This window comes from Odocoileus virginianus, chromosome 4 (genome assembly GCF_023699985.2).
Source record: "Odocoileus virginianus isolate 20LAN1187 ecotype Illinois chromosome 4, Ovbor_1.2, whole genome shotgun sequence".
NCBI lineage: Eukaryota > Metazoa > Chordata > Mammalia > Artiodactyla > Cervidae > Odocoileus > Odocoileus virginianus.
The window spans coordinates 54523406-54542239 of NC_069677.1; the positions used below are offsets into that span (position 1 = coordinate 54523406).

General features: G+C 38.2%; 1 protein-coding gene across 19 annotated transcripts in view; it reads right to left on the reverse strand.

The window, feature by feature from the left end:
- MBNL1 (muscleblind like splicing regulator 1) overlaps positions 1-18834 on the reverse strand; it is a 210024-nt gene that overhangs the window by 34589 nt on the left and 156601 nt on the right. For 18 of the 19 annotated variants that reach the window (XM_020882161.2, XM_070466569.1, XM_070466570.1 and 15 more), the window contains one exon: positions 6805-6975. In XM_020882161.2, coding sequence (XP_020737820.1) covers positions 6805-6873 — 69 coding nt within the window. In that variant the 5' untranslated portion in view covers positions 6874-6975. Of the gene's footprint in view, positions 1-5643; positions 5734-6804; positions 6976-18834 lie in introns of those variants that run through there. The other variant, XM_070466568.1, reaches the window with a different exon arrangement.

Here is an 18834-nt window from a genome sequence, read left to right on the forward strand (position 1 = left end):
TGCACATCGCTGTGTCTGATTCCAGGTGGTTCTGAAACCAGATTCTCAATGTTGGCTGCCCCCCAGAATCACCCGGACAACCGGAAGCCCAGGATGCCCTGGTTAAATAAACGCTCCATTCATCAGAATTTTCTAGGTGACAGTATTTTTTTAAGCTCCTGGGCAAGTCCAATTCCATGTACCATGAGGTCTTCTACTATTTAGAACCAGAAAGGGGTCCAGTCTTCAGATTCTATATGAGGTCTCTAAGGACACATGTTTCCTTACGGCTCCCTGCTTCTGAACATGGGTTTCCCTCCACAACAGAGGCTGATCCTGCCAAGCCCAAATGCTTACTAACTAACTAGGCTCCAAGAGTCAGGACTCCTTCTCTTGGTGTTTGTCCTGGTTCATCCACAGCTCCAACGATGAAAGGAATGTTCCTGCCTTCTGTCCCTACATAACTCCTCATCACCAGAATCCAGTGCTGATCACTAAAGTGTGTTCCCTTAACCATCTCTTCCACCTGGGCTCTCAGAGTCTCACACACTGTGCTCGGTCTACTAATATATCCAGCAGGTGGCATCTATACACGTCTCTACAAATATTTGCTTAACCAATATATTTATGGATTTGCTGTTTTTCTCTGCCACAAAAACTAACTAGCAAATACATTAAATATTTTCTAGTACACATATCGGAACACTTAGATTTAGTGTTATTGTCTCCCAATCTCCAATTTTAATCATTAATTTCTTTACTATGCTTGTTTAACATTTATTTTCAATTGTCACTTTTTTTTATATTGAACTAAGTTTCATTAACATACTGTTACCATGCTGTAATCTTGCAAATATCATGGGGTTCCTAATTTATTTTATTTTAAACACTGTGTGAAACAGTGTTTGCATACAATGCTATTTTTAATAAAATGGAGGGAGTATACAAAATAGATAATACATAATCAGTATGTTCTGGGATATAAAACACAAATTTTAAGTCAAGAGTTTTCTAGATTTTATGGGTATGTATGTGTGTGTGTGTTTGTGAAGATCAAACTTTTAAGCAGGGAAGAACAAACCTTTTTAAAAAATTAACAGCTCACAATCAAGGCGTACAAAGCCATGTTTCTGGGTGGGTACAATCCTGTACAAAAGCTACAGACAGTCTCTAAACAATTATTTTGCATGTAAACACAGAGTCAAAAGCTAATGGGAATTATCAACAAATTCACATCACAGTGTATTTTTTTCTAAGAAGGTAGAACATGACTGGAATAAAGTGAGAAATACTGTTTTAAACTCGGCTTCTAGACTGACTTGCTGACTGGACAAATCATATGACCACTTCCTTTATTCTGAATTTCACATTATCCTTCAAGCGCATTCTCCTGAAGTAATAAATACTTTAAAAAGCAGACTCACTTCTAGTCCTCCACACAGAAAGATATTAACAAACACGGGCTGGTGCCTAAGATTCAGGGCCCCTTCTCCCGCTGCTTGAAGAAGCAGAGGCTCCTTGACATAATGAGGCAGGAAGACGGGCAGGTTGGATGCAATAAGGCTCAGAGTGACTGACCTGGAAACATTTTACCAGAAGTACTTGGGGATAAAGCAGCCTTATCTCAACTGCTACTTGGATAAACTAGAAAGTAAAGCACTAAATAACAATTTAAGAATTTCCAGGTGTTCCTGGAAGTGTGACAAATGCCAACTTCAAAGCTTTCAGCAACCAGCTGACAAAAAACGCTTGGACATGAAGAGACGGCAAAGGCAAGGTGATGAGCAGCAGAGGTGCCTCTGAGACTTCAGCTAAATCCAGGGACTCTGAACCTCTCCGTCCCTAAGAAGCAGCAGTCAGAACCGGACACGGAGCAACAGACGGGTTTCACATCGGAAAAGGAGTATGAAAAGGCTGCATGTTGTCACCCTGCTTATTCAACTTATACGCAGAGTGCATCATATGAAACGCCGGGCTGGATGAAGCACAAGCTGGAATCAAGACTGCTGGGAGAAATATCAATAACCTCAGAAATGTAGGTGACACCACCCTTATGGCAGAAAGTGAAGAAGAACTAAAGAGCCTCTTGATGAAAGTGAAAGAGGAGAGTGAAGAGGCTGACTTAAAATTCAACATTCAGAAAACTAAGATCATGGCATCTGGTCCCATCACTTCATGGCAAACAGATGGAGAAACAATGGAAACAGTGACAGACTTTACTTTCTTGGGCTCCAAAATCACTGCAGATGGTGACTGAAGCCATGAAATTAAAAGACGCCTACTCCTTGGAGGAAAAGCTATCACCAACCTAGACAGCATATTAAAAATCAGAGACATTACTTTGCCAACTAAGGTCCATCTAGTCAAGGCTATGGTTTTTCCAGTAGTCACGTATAGATGTGCGAGTTGGACTATAAAGAAAGCTGAGTGTCAAAAAATTGATGCTTTGAGAGTCCCTTGGACTGCAAAGAGATCCAACCAGCCAATCCTAAAAGAAATCAGTTCTGAATATTCATTGGAAGGACTGATGTTGAAGCTAAACTCCAATACTCTGGCCACCTGATGCAAAGAACTGAGTCACTGGAAAAGACCCTGATGCTGGGAAAGATTGAAGGCAGGAGGAGAACGGGATGACAGAGGATAAAATGACTGGATGGCATCACCGACTCGATGGATATGAGTTTGAGTAAGCTCTGGGAGTTGGTGATGGTCAGGGAAGCCTGGCGTGCTGCAGTCCATGGGGTCACAATGAGTTGGACATGACTGAGCATCTGAACTGAACTGAACTGAGGCTACTTTGAATTCATGAAATGCATAGGGAATTTGACATGAGTTCTGCACTTCTAAGTGGCTTGTGTGTGTACCTTCAGGGCAGCTACCCTGGGAAATTATGGACAGTCAAGGCCGAGCTTTGGGAGCACAGGGTAAGTCATGGGAGTGGGTGTGGCTGGGGGCCTCTGGAGCTCAGGTGAGCCCTCAAAATGCTGCTGATGCATACCTCTTCGAGGGCAATGCCAAGAACCTGGAATTGACAGAATTTCTGAAAAGCATCTCTCTGGGATGGACCAAAGAAATATAAGAGATGCCTCCAAGTTGTGAAACCCGAGGTGCAATCTGGTTTTGGCTATTTAGCAATTTCTTGTTAGATTACCTTGTATCAGAGAGTGCATGACAAAGTAATAGCATTTTTTAAAGCACTGTGTGCGTGTGTGTTAGTTGCTCAGTCAGGTCCAGCTCTTTGTAACTCTATTAGCCTGCCGGGCTTCTCTGTCCATTTTTAAAATCTACTTTAAAAGTATAACCTAGGTAAAAAAAAAATCCAAAAGTACTATTTTTTAATTTGGATAATTAAATACTCTAGGTCCTCTATGTATCTTCAAAAATCATACAACAAACTATTTGCATTTTTATTAGTGATTGAGAAATGACAACACAATTAATACCAATTATTTGATGATTTACTATGATAAAATTAAGGAAGTAGACACACAGATTCAATTACTTATTTTCAACTACTTGTTTTCTTACAAAATGGGAATAATTATATAGTTGGTAGGATCTTGCAAGTAATATGTCTTGTTAAACTTTTCACTATATGTTGAAGAAGGTCAGGGATTTTTAATGAGTCAACCGAAGACCCACAGTGGGTTGGTGACACGTCTGCGCTTGGTGTTTCTACAACCTGGACGCCAGAGCCTGAACGGCCTGGGTGAAACCCGTGGCCCTCCTACTCCCGAGCTATGTAACTTGGGCAAACTAGTAAATCTCTGAAGCCCTGAGTCTTCATCTCTAAAGCTGGATAATATTCCCTACCCTACAGTATGGTTGTGAGGTGCTGGACGCCTTAAATGCCCTCAGAGAATGGTAATTACTGTCCCCGCCACCCCGCCATGTTATGTTCTCCTTCTGATTCATGGTTTGGCACATTTCACTACAACATAATCAAGTCCATGAAAACAAGAAACTCTCCTATAAATCCCACCATTTCCAAGATCAGTCCAGTGTTGTGTCCTGGAGATCTTAAATTTATAGACCTAGTTCTCAAAAACTTTGTGAGAAAACAACGAAACTCGGAGGCATGCTAGCTATTTCCTGGTCCCACCAGCACCCTCATGAAGTCCCCGACTGCCCCATTCTACGCTGCAAGACTCTAGATGGTGTTCTGGTTCCCAGTTACAATTCCTTTGGAGTCTGGGGTAGGTAAACTACTGTGAATTTCTGTTTTTCCCAAGTTTGGGAGACTCCTTCCTTCATTAGTTCTTTCACTTAATAGCAATTTTTTTAAATCTCTGCTACATGTCAGGAATAACACTAAATGCTTATGAATTTGATTAGGCCTTCACAGCTCCCTCCTCTTTTCATGTTTCCCCCAGTAATGGTTTGGGGGTCACACTGGTTGGCCACAGAGAACTATGATGCTTTACCTAATTGACTAGAAACCCTGCCACTACTTAAGACATTCCTGATACTGCCTAGGTTACAAACCTGCTCACAGTATTATCTCCTCTGATATCACCACTATGTGGGTTGGATCCAAGTTTAAGCTATGTCTTGTACACCACCATCTATTCTAATGGACATCTTCTTTTGAGTGGCAACCTTTTTCCATATTTCCTAACCTTCCAGCCCTGTTGTAATTCCTGTTTGTAGGCTCAGCACTAAAATTCCAGTAAGCAGCTGGTTATGACCATCTCATTTATTTCTGAATCTCCATATCATTATCATCATCAAAACAGGGCTTGCTACAAGAACGATCAGAGAGCCTCAGGTGGGGTTTTGAAGGCATATTTCCTGGACTAAAGCCTTCTCCACAGTCATTAAAAGCCCCAATGCTTCAAAATTGAATAATTAGAATGACTTCTATACTCATTACAAAAACGTCACTCTGAATGGAGCCTATTTTTAGACTATGATCTCAGGATGCCTTTAGCAGAAGGGTAATTCCACATTCAAATCTAGTCATATCAAGGAAAATTAACATAAAATCTGAATGGGCTCACAACTAATAAAAATAAATGCTTTGTCTAAGCAGAGAATTTTCCAACAAAAACACCACAAAATGAGGTAATTTTTCTGGTTTCAGAAACCTGCGATTTTGTGATCTCATAAACAACACATATTTTGTTAATAGTATTTCAAAGACACGAGCAGAAATTCTGTTTAGAGTTTGTCACAGGATTACGCAGGTGATGTCCCTGGAATGGCCTTGAGAGTAAAACTCAAGGGCTGCCCCACAGTGAGGAGCTCTCCGCCGTGACCTGCCCTGGTCGTCTGGGAACCACACTTGCTGATGTCAGAGGTGCTCCGGGCCCTGAGAGGGAGGAGCCTGCCAGTAAGCACGCTTTAAATGTTTAAGTAGAACAAAGTACCGCACACCAAGGAAAGATCTTATATCAATTAAAGCAGCAGCCACCCCACGGATTTATCACATCTTTGAAACCATGTGAGAGTCAAGTGTAGGAGAACTCTTGTCCTACATTTTATGCTAGAGAGAAAGAGAAGACTTTTTTTTTTTAACCAAATGGAAATCTTCATGCTATCCACACAGACATGTGAAATTAACGGATGTCACAGAAACAAATTTAAGATATCATATTGTTAACTGAGTTCCCAATAATGGAAAAAAATATAGCAAGTGAAAACAGAATTATAACATTCTCTCACCTCAACTGTATAGTATTGATAATTGGTATCACTGCCGATTGGATTTGGAGATCCCTCCCACCTCGAAATGCAATCCCCCCCTCTTTTTTGGAATGATTGGTTCATTAAGTTCTAAGAGAGAATAATAATTACATTGAGTTCAGGTGTTAAAATGTATTAGGAAAAAAAATTAGTTAGCACACATGCTACAATTGCCATATCAGAAAAACATGGGTCTTCATGTTTCTAGGACCCCATAATATTGCATATAAGTCAGTGACAGGAATATTCCAATTATTGCAAATTTCAACATGCATTTAAATACAAAATGACTATATCAAAATTAATATAAAAACATCTTTTGCAACTTAATTATGATATCAATCTCTTACATTTTTGTGGATAAGTGTGAGTAAAGGTTATTAAAGTCATATGTCACATACACCCTCCCCCAAATTCAAACAAACAAATAAATAAATATGCTCAGAATCATAGGTTATCTACTTACACTGTTCAGTAAACATTAAATCTGTGTGACCACCTAGAGTCTATAAAATTTAGCTTTTTTCCCTAAAAAGTCCATGGAGTTTCTGCCTCTCCTGATTAGTTCTCTGATGAGACTTCCAGATCTATGATATGGATTCACCACTGTCAGAATTTTCCTAGCATCTGTAAGTACCAAATAGTTTCAATTCATAATAAGTTTAAAAGAATAATGAAGACTCCTTTTCAAGAAAGAGAACTATATAGATTCTCTTTAATGAGAGAGGGAAAGGAAACACTCAAAATTAAAGATGATTTACACCAATTTTCAAAATGACTATTAGTGTTAAAAAGATAGCCTGAAAATGCATCTAGACTATACTAATGAGTTTAATGGTCATTTTTAAAAAGACCGTGGTACATCTGCAAGTCACAGGACTTGATTTGAAGAGAACTTGAGGGGACAAACATCCCATCATGTCAATTTTCACATGATCTAGCCAGATGATGAGTAACTTCACCATGTAAAAATTGTTCCCAGGGAAACTGTTTCCAGGGTTTGACTGATAGTCTTGCTGGAAAATGCTAGGCAACTGATATTGTTCCCTGTGTTCACTTGATCTAGTGCAATCACCAATTTAACACTGGAACTGAGCATTAAGCAAGACAAACTTGAGTGAGAACTAGGAACATGCTTACCACGGGTTGTAATGGGGCACCAGGCATCATGGCATTGGCTAGTTGCATTTGCTGGGCCAACATGGCCATGTTCTTCTGCTGAATCAAGTTATTGCGCCCATTTATCTCCAACTGTGTTTTTAAGTGTGGGGGTGGATGAAGATATTTGCAGTTCTCCCTGGAGCAACGACCCTAAGTAACGAAAGCAGAAAACATCATCTTAAAAAGATAAAATCCACAAACCTTAAAAAAAAAAAAAATCATAATAATACAAACCTATCACTTGAATCTACCATGAGTCTTTCACACAATGTATTACCCAATGACTTTATAACACATTTGAATAAGTAATGAATTCACTCAAATGTATTATCAGCATGAGGTATTAAAGACATTTCAAAAAAGTTTCAAGCTTAGAGAAGCTCCTGATTTATTTTTTTTTCTTTTTTTTTTTCCATTTATTTTTATTAGTTGGAGGCTAATTACTTTACAACATTGCAGTGGCTTTTGTCATACATTGAAATGAATTAGCCATGGATTTACATGTATTCCCCATCCCGGTCCCCCCTCCCACCTCCCTCTCCACCTGGAAGCTCCTGATTTAAAATATTAGCACTAATATTTCTAGATTCAAGTTTAAAAATCTACAAACTGCTAGGGTAATGTTAACACAGAATATCAAATAAAAATTTTAGGCTCTTTCCTTGATGTCTCCTGGCTAACTTTAATAAACCCGAAAGAATCATGAAGTTTTACCATCTATTTTAACTTGTACTGAGTTGTAAGGAAATGAACTTACAGGATTCAAGGCACACCGTATCTTCAGTAAAACACCTTTACATATGTCTCATAAGAAGTCAAAATTACTACTAAGTTTTATGAGCCTATATATTAAGAAATGTAGAGATGAAAGGGAGGAAATTCCTACACATTTCCTGCTGAATACAGAGATAAATAAGTATTATGAAATATTGGAGAAAAATGGAGCCTTTAATGTTTCAGCAATAAATCTAGTCTCCATTACCTAAGAATTATAAAACAATAGAAACAGATATGTTTACCCTTCAAAAACTTATAGCATAACATGGAGAAACAAAATAAGTTACTATAAAATAGTAAATATGAATATACATTTCTTTTGGGATGATTTTTCTCATCAAAATATATATAAAAGTCTGTATTATGAAATACTGTCAGAGACAGACCCATTTATATCAATACAGTATTGATAGCAACTTATCTCATTAGTTACTACCTCATAATTTCTTTCACCAATAAATTTAGTTAGAACTGTTTGTGAGGGTAAAAAAAGACTTAAGTGAAGCCATCAACCACCTTCTTGAGCTTTCTTTGATTTTTCTAAGAAAAACCTATCTGTTTACCATAATTTGATCTTGTACTGTAAACTGCCTCAGAAAACTGATGTTGTAAGAAAAATCTGTCAGAATTCTAATTTTAATGCCTATTTCTGGCTTATTTTGATTAAGGTTTTTGGGAATAAGTTTATCCACAGGCGAATATCATAGGAAACTGCCCGCTCTGTTAACCAGCATTATGTAATAAAGAATTACTAACAATATTTCAAGTTAGGAGGCTGCAGAGAAAAGCGGGCAACAGCAAAGACATTGCGGGTCTCGGGACGTGGGGCAGAGGCCGGGCGCTCTCATCATCAGCTACATGGACTGCGTAAAAAACCCGCTTATTTAAGCCTCAGGCTTTTCACTCATTTCAAAATTGCCATATAACCCACGTGGCATGTGTGCTAAGTTGCTTCGTAGTGTCCAACTTCTGCGACCCTGTGGACTGTAGCCCACCAGGCTCCTCTGACCCTGGGGTTCTCCAGGCAAGAATACTGGAGAGGGTTGCCATTCCCTCCTCCAGGCGATCTTCCCGACCCAGGGATCGAATCCATGTCCCTCATGTCTTCTGCATTGGCCCTATATAGCCTACACTATATAGGGAAATCCTATGTAACCTACACTGTAAGTTTATTTTGAAGACTAAAAAAGATAATGTATATGTCACATCCTCGGCCCTGCCCAGCGCTCTTCGAGGAAAAGGGGAAAGTCAAAAGCTGCTATTATTACCACCCCCAGCACATTTTAAACTGTATATCAGAAAAACAAAATATTGGCATGAAGGTAACTTTTATACCATTAATCACAGCTATCGATACATTCACAAGTAAAGTACCATGTACATATCTCTGATTTATTCCATAGGAAATCACCATGCCTGATACCTATTGAGATCATGAGCATGTTATTAGCTTAAAAGCATCTGGATGCAAAACAACTTTCGCAAAAACAACGCTTCAAGTCACAAGACAAACCATGGTGAATGACTGGCCAACCATGGGTGACACATGGTCTGATATCAGAAATATCCAAGTTTGGGTATTTTAGAGAAAATCTACTTTTTCAGTACAAAGAATAACTTGGTTCTAAGAAAAATTCTGATTATCAGTATCTCCACATCATATTTCTTACTAAGATTGGACTTATTTAAGTGCAGATAAGCTGGATTATATCCACTCTGAGGACTCAGTTAATGTCAGTTCACTGGGATCACCTCCTATAGTTCCATAAATTCCATAAATAACCCAGAGACAGCCCTGGGCGCTGAAAGCAGTCTTGTGAACGTGGACACTGGTCTTCCCCTCTCTTCACCCTAAGGCCTCCCTGGAACACACACCTCCAGGGCCCTCCAATCTACAAACACAGCCTACGCTGAAACAAGAAAGGAAAGAAACCACGTGCAAATCACCATATGTCCTGTATCACTGCATCTCAAAACTTTTAATAAAAACTCAGGCCCTTTGGTTTTCCTTGTCTTTACTACATGTACTCGGGAAAAATGTCATTCCACGACGTTTCTTACACTGGCTCCCTTTCCAAGCTCAGCTTGATTTGAGTGCATTGGAGCCTTCCTTTCAAAAAGCTATGTATGTCCCAAAGAATCAACTGAGGACATCTTGTAGAAAAGGTATGCAGACTCCCTAGTTTCTTTCACACAGAGTTTGTGGCAACAGACCTGGGGGTCCAGGGATCTACATTTTAACAGTATTCCAGGTTATTCTGATATAGCCTGAAACTATAAGCTACAATTCTGCAAAGCTACGTGAATATTTCATTGACATTTGTGGAAAAAATAACAGAGTAGCCTCCGCAATGGATATTAGATAAACTTAGCTCCTTAGGAAGGTCAAAACTTGTTTAATGCTGACTCTGCTGCTGAATAATTGTGGTTTGACATATAAAAAGGTCAAAAGTAAGTTAGAATAAACATCCTCTTCTAGAGAATTGCCTAAGTCCTGAGGAAAACCATGAGTGGCAACCATTCTATGGAGAGTTAAGGTAAATATGACACTGGTACTTCGCCAGGTTCATCCATCTCCAAGTTCCCAGCCCTGTACCTCAATAAGCATTTGCAGAATGAATGAAGAACATTTCTAACTAAATGCTTAAAGATGAATTTTACTGTAACTCCATTCTGGAGACGACGAGGATAATAGAATAAAAACTAGATCTAATACCAAATTTTGACTCTGAGCTGTACTAACCTAATGATGTTTTTATTCAGAGGCCAGCAATTTGAACACACAATAAATAAAGCTTGCCGCAATAAAAGAAGAAAAGGTCACAGGAGGCCACCAAGTTTCACTAAGGAGGAAAGAAGATCTGTGTAGAGATTTGATGCTCTTGGCCTCCTAAACTCTATAGTGTTGAGAATATATTCTAAACCATCTAAAAAGAGAAAACCAATCTGTATCTTCTGCTCACATACACTGAAGAAGGCAACGGCACCCCACTCCAGTACTCTTTGCCTGGAAAATCCCATGGACGGAGGAGCCTGGTGGGCTGCAGTCCATGGGGTCACTAGGAGTCGGACACGACTGAGCGACTTCACTTTCACTTTTCACTCTCATGCATTGGAGAAGGAAATGGCAACCCACTCCAGTGTTCTTGCCTGGAGAATCCCAGGGACGGGGGTGCCTGGTGGGCTGCCGTCTATGGGGTCGCACAGAGTCGGACACGACTGAAGGGACTTGGTAGCAGCAGCTCACATACACAAATTTTTGTATAGGAGCTATAACTCTAAATCATTAGAGATTTTACTCCGAAACAATAAATTGGGTTGCAGGATTACTGCAAAAACATGAATAAGTTTTTGTAAAGTTTTGATTGCTTCAGTGGCGTCAGATTCTTTGCGACTGTGTGGACCACAGCCCGCCAGGCTCCTCTGTCCATGGGATTCTCCAGGCCAGAACACTGGAGTGGGCTGCCTTTCCCTTCTCCAGGGGATCTTCCCAATCCAGGGACAGAACCCATAGCTCCCGCATTGCAGGCGAATTCTTTACTAGCTGAGTCACAAGGAAGCCAATAACAAGCAGCTGCCTAATCCAGCACCCTATCTGTCAAAAGTGCTAAAAATAATACGGGTAGCAAAACTCCATGACAGTGCATGACAGTCATCAAATCTACAATATAAGCTTGCCCTTAATCATCATTCTGTATTGGCATATTCTCTAAGAAAAAATCCCATTCTAATACATTTCTCACAATGTTATGTTTCTGTGGTTTACTTTTGTTGACTGCCCTGAAACCTTACTCTCAGTGAGCTGGCCAGTTGATGCTATACAACTTATATCGTAAATACCTTAGACTCCATTCAAGGAGACTTTTTATAAGTTAACAACACAGACTCCAAAGATATCCTTGTAATGCATATGCTGTATATTTTAAGGAAATGAAGGAAGTTCAATAAAATATTGATCCAGAATGAGTCCATTTTCCCCTAATAATTTTTCTACATCTTTAGATAAAAGTAACCTGTTCAAAAAAAGTAAAAAACTTCCTCTTGAAGTCTTAAAAGCCTATATACAGCAATAATGATCATCAAAGATCATTTGAGGCCAATGGAGAGATCAAATCATCAAATCCTCAATTTCTGAAGTCACAAATTATTAAATTGTGAATTGAAGGGTTTTCTTATTAGCCTTTGAAATCAGTACAAACAGTGTGATTCCAACAAGAAGATGTACACTATTGTTTGAGCCTCAAAATAAATGCCTAGTTAATTTTTAAACATAATAGTCTAATAAAGTGTGTGTGTGTCTGTTAGTTGCTCAGTCGTGTCTGACTCTTTGCAACCCCACAGACTATAAGCCTACAGGCTCCTCTGTGCATGGGATTCTCCAGGGAAGAATACTGGAGGGCTTGCCACTCCCTTCTCCACTAATAAAGTGACTTTAAAATAATTACATACATAGTATGAGCATATGTAATACATATCTAAAAATGATATATGATGTATACAATGAGGTATAAATTAGAATAAAGAGAAAACTGAATAAAACAGAGGTTGTGATTTAGAGATATAAGAAAACTATTTGTCAGCTATTTTCAATATTTAAGAACCTGCTAACAATCAAAAATAAAACATCTTACTTGAAACTTGGCCAAACTTAATAAGACCAAAAAAAACCCAAAATTATATTTGAAAACTAGAAAAACAAATTTCCTGTTTTTAGTTTCACTTCTTCCACCTAAAATAAAAGAAATGCAGTGACTTAAGAGGTCAGAATACAAAAAGACATCTCATTAAGTTACCAAATGGTGACTATGTTTTAGGATTAAAAATTACTGAGTCATATTAGGGCAGGTTCTGAAAAGAAAGGAGCAATGAAAAAATTATAAGGATACCAGCTAACACTCAAAAACCTTTTCCAACTTTCATTGGAAATACTGGTTTTCTGCTATTTCAATTGTTAAAACTAATATTTTCTTTGCAACAGCTGAGTTATGCAAATGTTTTGAAGCACTTTCTAAAGATATTCGTTGCTCAGATATTGGCCAAAAACATTGGCAAAAGAATTTGGTACCTTCCTTCTGAAAACTGTTACTGGTTTTTGATTGACCTTTTTTTTTTTTCCAGCTATGATAATATAAATACTCAGAAAAATTCTGCCAAGGTGGGAGAGTGAGTGGCAGTCAAGAAATACCGCTTCACACTTTTCCAAAATGATGGTTTTTATGGTTCTGTCATGCTTTTTGATGATCAATTCTAAGACAAGGGTGAATAAATTTACTTCATAATATTTATTTTTAAATTTATTTTACATATATTTGCTAAATGCTTTTTTTTTTTTAATTTAAGTGAATGAATGTAAGTTTAGCTCTAGGAATTAGTTTGTTGGCTTTTGCAAATATTGGCAATAAATTGCATCTAAAACACAGGATATTCTAGGTCTTATGTATAACTCTTTATGATTCACCCATTTCCATAAAGGACCTGTGTCAGCTGAAAAAATACATGCATCCTAAAAAGCAGTTCAAGGTTTCTCTACCTCAGCATTACTGACAGTGGAAACCAGATAAGCCTTGTTGTGGGGCTGTTAGCAGCAGGCCTGGCCTGCCAGATGCCTCTAGCACTCCTGCCCTCCATTATGACCATCAAAATTACCCCTTGATAATTGCCAAAAATTGTCTCAACATTGCCAAAACACCCCTGGGAGCCAGGGGAAGGTAAAGCCATCTTCAGTTCAGAGTTAAGCACTGCTTTATAACTAATGGAATTTAATGAAAGCTACATTAATCTGCTCAGGTTACTATAACAAAATACCATAGACTGGGTGGTTTAAAGAACACAAACATGTTTTGTCACAGTTCTGGAAGCTAGAAGTCCAAGATCAAGGTTCTGGACAATTTGGTTTTCAGTGCGAGTTCTATCCCTGGCTTGCAGTCACCTTATTATTTCCTCACAAGCCTTTCCTTGGTGCATGCATGCACAGAGGGCGCTCTCACTGGTGTCTCTTATTGAGACATCAATCCTTCCAGATCAGGGCCCAGCATTTAGGACCTTACCCTCAACTACCTGCTTCGAGGTCAGGTCTCATCTCCAAATATAGCCACACTGGAGACAGGGCTTCAACATATGAATTTAGAGAGAGATGAGCATTCAGTTAGTAAAAGGGGCAAGCATAATTTTAAAACAGCTAACCTAAACTTATCTGTTAGTAGCTTTAAATATTTTCATTCTTACACTTAAGTGGTAGAAGTCTTTATTCCGGAAATTTCCTCAAACATAAGATAACAGATTTGTACTATAACACACAACTCTAAAGGGGTGGTATTCCTTTTAATTTTGCCAAATTCTAGTAGCTTCAGCTTCTAAAAACTTTCAAAATATGAATATGTGAGTTTTACTATTTGCTTGGGTTTTAAATGAAATTATTTTATTAAAAATAAAAACAAAGACTATAGTATATCAAAGACTAAATACATTCTGAAATCATATCAGTCATATCAATCCATTCACTTGTTAACTGGAATACTGAAGATGCTGATTTTTTTTTAAGGACAAGCCACATTTTCTTGATTTTATTTCCCTACAAAGTCTTTTCAGAAAAACTGAAAGCTAGACACATACTCTCTACTTTGAAAAAGAAGCTATTGAGAAAGATAAATTAAGTAGCCAAAGAACCCAGAAAAGTATTTCTGACTGCCACCTGGAATTCTGGAGGACCCATTGCATAGTGTTGTTTTTAATCATATGAAAATGAATACATGTGTACAAATGTACTTATGCATATACACACATATATATTCACCCCGATTGTATACCTATTTCCAAGAGCAGTGTATGTATTACAAACTCAAACTTTGCTTTTGTGGCAATTTTAAGAAACTTAAGATATATGACAAAAATTTTTATTTCATGCTTTACTTGAAAAAACATATGAGACCTTTTAGGAAGTTCTGGAATAAAACTTAAAGGGGCATGGAACTATCATCTTGAAGAAATCCCTAAAGTAGTCAAAGCAGATATCTTCAATTTTTTGTTAGTCTCCAGGGGGATTTCACTGATTTGATGTTATCATTTATTTGTTTTCTTTTGTTTTACAAATAGGATTCTATACTACATCTCAATGAGTTGACACCTGAACAACACTGGGAGTCTGGTAAGGGGGTGGTTGTTAAGGATACCAACCCCTCCCTCAACAGAGTTGAAAATCTGAACATAATCTTACAGTCAGCCTTCTTTATGGGGGGTTTGGCATCTGTAAATTCAAGCAGCTTCTGATATTGTGGTACTGTAGCAGTATTTATTAAAAAAACTCCACGTATAAGTGCACCTACACAATTCAAACCTATGTTTTCAAGGGTCAACTACAGTATATACATTGTTAGTAAGTCAGAACCGTCAATTTGCTATATTTAAATACTGTGATACACTACAAGGTAAATAGATAATACTGACATATTAACAAGAATTTCTCTATTCATTTTTATTCTCAAATATTATGACCCTCTAAGCCATATTATAGGTGCACCCTTGTACTTATTTCAGTTTTGCCATCTAAAAAGGCAAAAAAATATTCTTTAAAACAAACACAATATCTGTTTTAAATTCCTCACTGGACTTTCAGGTTAACACCAGAACAAATGCTTAGCATCCCCACAGAACATGAAGAAAGGAATCATTTCTCCTCTTATTTTTCTGGGAAATTAATCTCTAGTCTCCTAAACTTAACATGAAGTAAAATACAGCAACATTAAATCAATACTTAAAGCTTAACTTTTCGGGTGTAAATTGCTATTTCTTCATCCAATCAACATAAGGATAAGTGCTTGGAGCTTAGGTCAACATAAGAGCTGGGAGAAATTTTTCCTACCAGTAAGAGGAAAAAGAAGCAAAAATCTATAAATGTATTTTCACTGAAATATTCCTAATTTCTTTATTACTACAGATCAAAAGTGTTTTCAAACAAAAAGCAATATAACACAAAAATTTTTTTTCTTCCTTTTCCTGATCCCATAGAACGTTCACGTTCATATATACACTGTGGCTTAAAAACTACTAAGACTATCAGTAAAACCAAGAAAAAGCATAAACACACATACACATACCTATACACAATCTACTGAGCTTAAATTTGTAATTTTACCATGGCTTCAAAGGACATAAAAGGACGTAACACTGTTTCTTGGGCATTACACTTTTTCTCACCCAAGTCTAATCTGACTTTAGGAAGCAATTCTAGGTGAGACTGTCCTAGCTATTTCAAGAGGCCTCTCCAGCATTCAAATGTTCTAGGCACTATTTTGTAGAACATTCCTAAGTTTGATGACGACAACTCTTGGACATGAAAACCAATAGTGACATTTACAAGACCCCAAAATATCCTCAATGCTGACGCAACAGCAACACACTTTCACTCAAACATCAGGATACTATGACTTTTTTCCCAGAGAACTCAGGAGCTTTAATTGCACAACTCCCATTAATCATCTTGAAAATGGCATAACTGAAACTCTACACGTCTAGATAACTGTTATGTAATTCATGAGAGTCGGGTTAGCTGCCTCGGAGGAGGTGGAGAAAGGGAAAAAGGCAACAAATCACACACACATTCTCCTAACCAAAACGCCACTCCTTCCTCCAGCAGCTTTTGTCTGTGAGAGATCAAACATACACACAACTGTGGCGGCAGCAGTTATGTCGGCACACAATTTCAGCTGACAGTCATCAGAAGACATCTCAGCCTCCTCAGAGAGGGCCCACAAGGAGCTTATATTTAGAGCTGCCTCTGATAGGATGCTGTAAGAAGCAGCAGTCTCACTTTTTCCTCCTGGCCTCCTCCACGCCAGAGTCCCCAGCAGTGTACAGCCATCTATGAAGCGCTATAAAGGGTCTAGCTGGCACCTACTGTCTGTCACTATTCCACAGTCTTCCTGGGCTCCAAAGATGGGTCTGGCCAGCATCCCTGAGCCAAACCAGAGTCTCCATGACCTTGTGAAAGCCCAGTGACATTTGCTAGGTGCCAGTATCATTAAACAGTCCAACATTTGTTGGCTGCTTTTTTATGGCATCATAAAGTTGGAAATGCCAGATCACTATGTTTCTATTATTTTTTCAATCGCTTCATTATTTTTGTGGTACAGCAACAGCCAGACTTCTAAACTGTTTGTAGCAGAACCAATTCTGAAGTTTTATGGCATCCAAATCAGACACTCTTCAATCTTGGCTAATAATTAAAAGCATGAGCATTTACATAATAAAATTTAGAGCTCTATTTGTAGCGCATGCCTTTCAACTGAGAAATACAGAATGTTTTACAAATAGTACCCGATTCATCATCCTACCATGATTAGGTGGATTACAGCATGGTTGCCTCTATTATATTTCTAGGACTTTCCTGAGGGTAAAAAAGAGGTAAACTTCTTGAGTCAAACACACATAATTTTTTCCTTAACAATCCCTTGGAAGACTTGTTTAAGCAGTTCTTTATAGACCTATTTGAGAGTTCCTAGTGTATTGATAAAGCAAAAGCTCTCCATCTTTAAATACCTTTTCAAATGGGAAGGAGAGAGGTTCTTGCTGAAGGACACATAACTAAACACACAGTCTAACTACAAAGTTAGTGCTCTTCCCCTTTCCATTAGAGGTATGTATTTGTACCAATGACCACTTGATCATTGTTCCATGTGCCTGCTTTTCTAAACATTGCTCACACTGAAAACATAGATGACTTTATCCAGAATAGGTCAGAACCCATGAAAGCTTCAACCCCCTTGAGTTGTGCAAAAGGAAAAGATGTTTCACAATATAAGAAACTAATTTTATCTTTATAGTTAAATTTATTTATTTTCAATGGAAGAATAATTGCTCTACAATACAACATTGTGTTGGTCTCTGCCAAACATCAACGTGAATCAGCCGCAGGTATACCTAGGTCTAAGCAACTCAATTTTGAGAAGACCGCTCTAATAGTATTTCCAACATGTCATGGAAAAAAATTAAGATTCTCTTATAAATGTCACTTTCTCTGGAAACTAAAAAGAAAGCAATTGAACACCAGAAAATTAAACTCTTGCTTCCCATCATCCATTTCAACAGGAGTTCTAGTGAGGCAAGAGGTTCTTAGACTTTCTATGGATTCCACTAACCTGGCCTCTGTGATTTAGACAGATCACATGTAAAGAAAAGGTGATTTTATACAGGAAAGGAGGATCCATTATATATATATATATATGCATATATTAAAAGTGAAAAATAAAATTAGATAAAAATACAGAGAGGTTTTAAGGGGTAAGATTTTCATCCAGCAATTTAAAGAAACTAAAGGAAATCAAAGAGGTAAAACATTTTGGTGAGGTCAGTTGGAGAACACACCACTACTTTGTATTTATATGAAGGATTTGTTTTATTTGTTTTATTCTAGATCCTATATGCCCACAAATGGAGGAAAGCAAACCCTGTTTTTATATCTTTAAAATGATAACATTTATTTTTAGTTATGATAAACCTTAAATAATAAAAAACTCTGGGATTCCCTAATGGAAAACAAACATCACTAGCTTCCTGACCTCATAGATTCCGCCTCAAGTCCAGCCATTAAATGCTACTGCTTCACATAAACAATGACAGAGCATGAAGCAAAGGTAAGGTGACAAAGGTCCTCATTACTGCTGACCACTGTCTCCTTCAGACAGATCAACTTTGTACTTGAACAAAATGTGCTCAATGCCACCACCTCAGCCCCTGTGGGGAAAGCACTCCACCCCCCAGCCCCCACCCCTGCCCCCCCAACATCCCCACGACAATTTGCTAAAATTGTGCACAGCCATCTCTCCCTCAGACTTCAGGCTGCATCGAGGAGCAAGACAATTGGCTCTTGGGCCCAGAATACGTCTCTATTGGATGCTGACTGCAGTAGCAGCAGGATGGAAAAAAAGCTCTTGAGGTAAAAAAGCAGCATTACGACACAGGTTATCTGAGCCCGTCTCCTCCTCGGCCTCCACCCCACCCCTAGAGACTTTCACTGCTTTCTCTGGCAGGTTTCCAAACATCTAGAAGAGTACCCATCAACAAAAGTTACTTAAAAATTATTGCTGGGAATAAAACAGGAAAGTCTCTGAATTTAGAGAAATCATTCATTTATATTTCTACTATCCTTGAATAGCTCTCCGGAAAATGATCCATTGTTAACAATAAACACATAAATAAAAAAGATGCCTACAAACCTTGGAACTCTTTCAAGACATC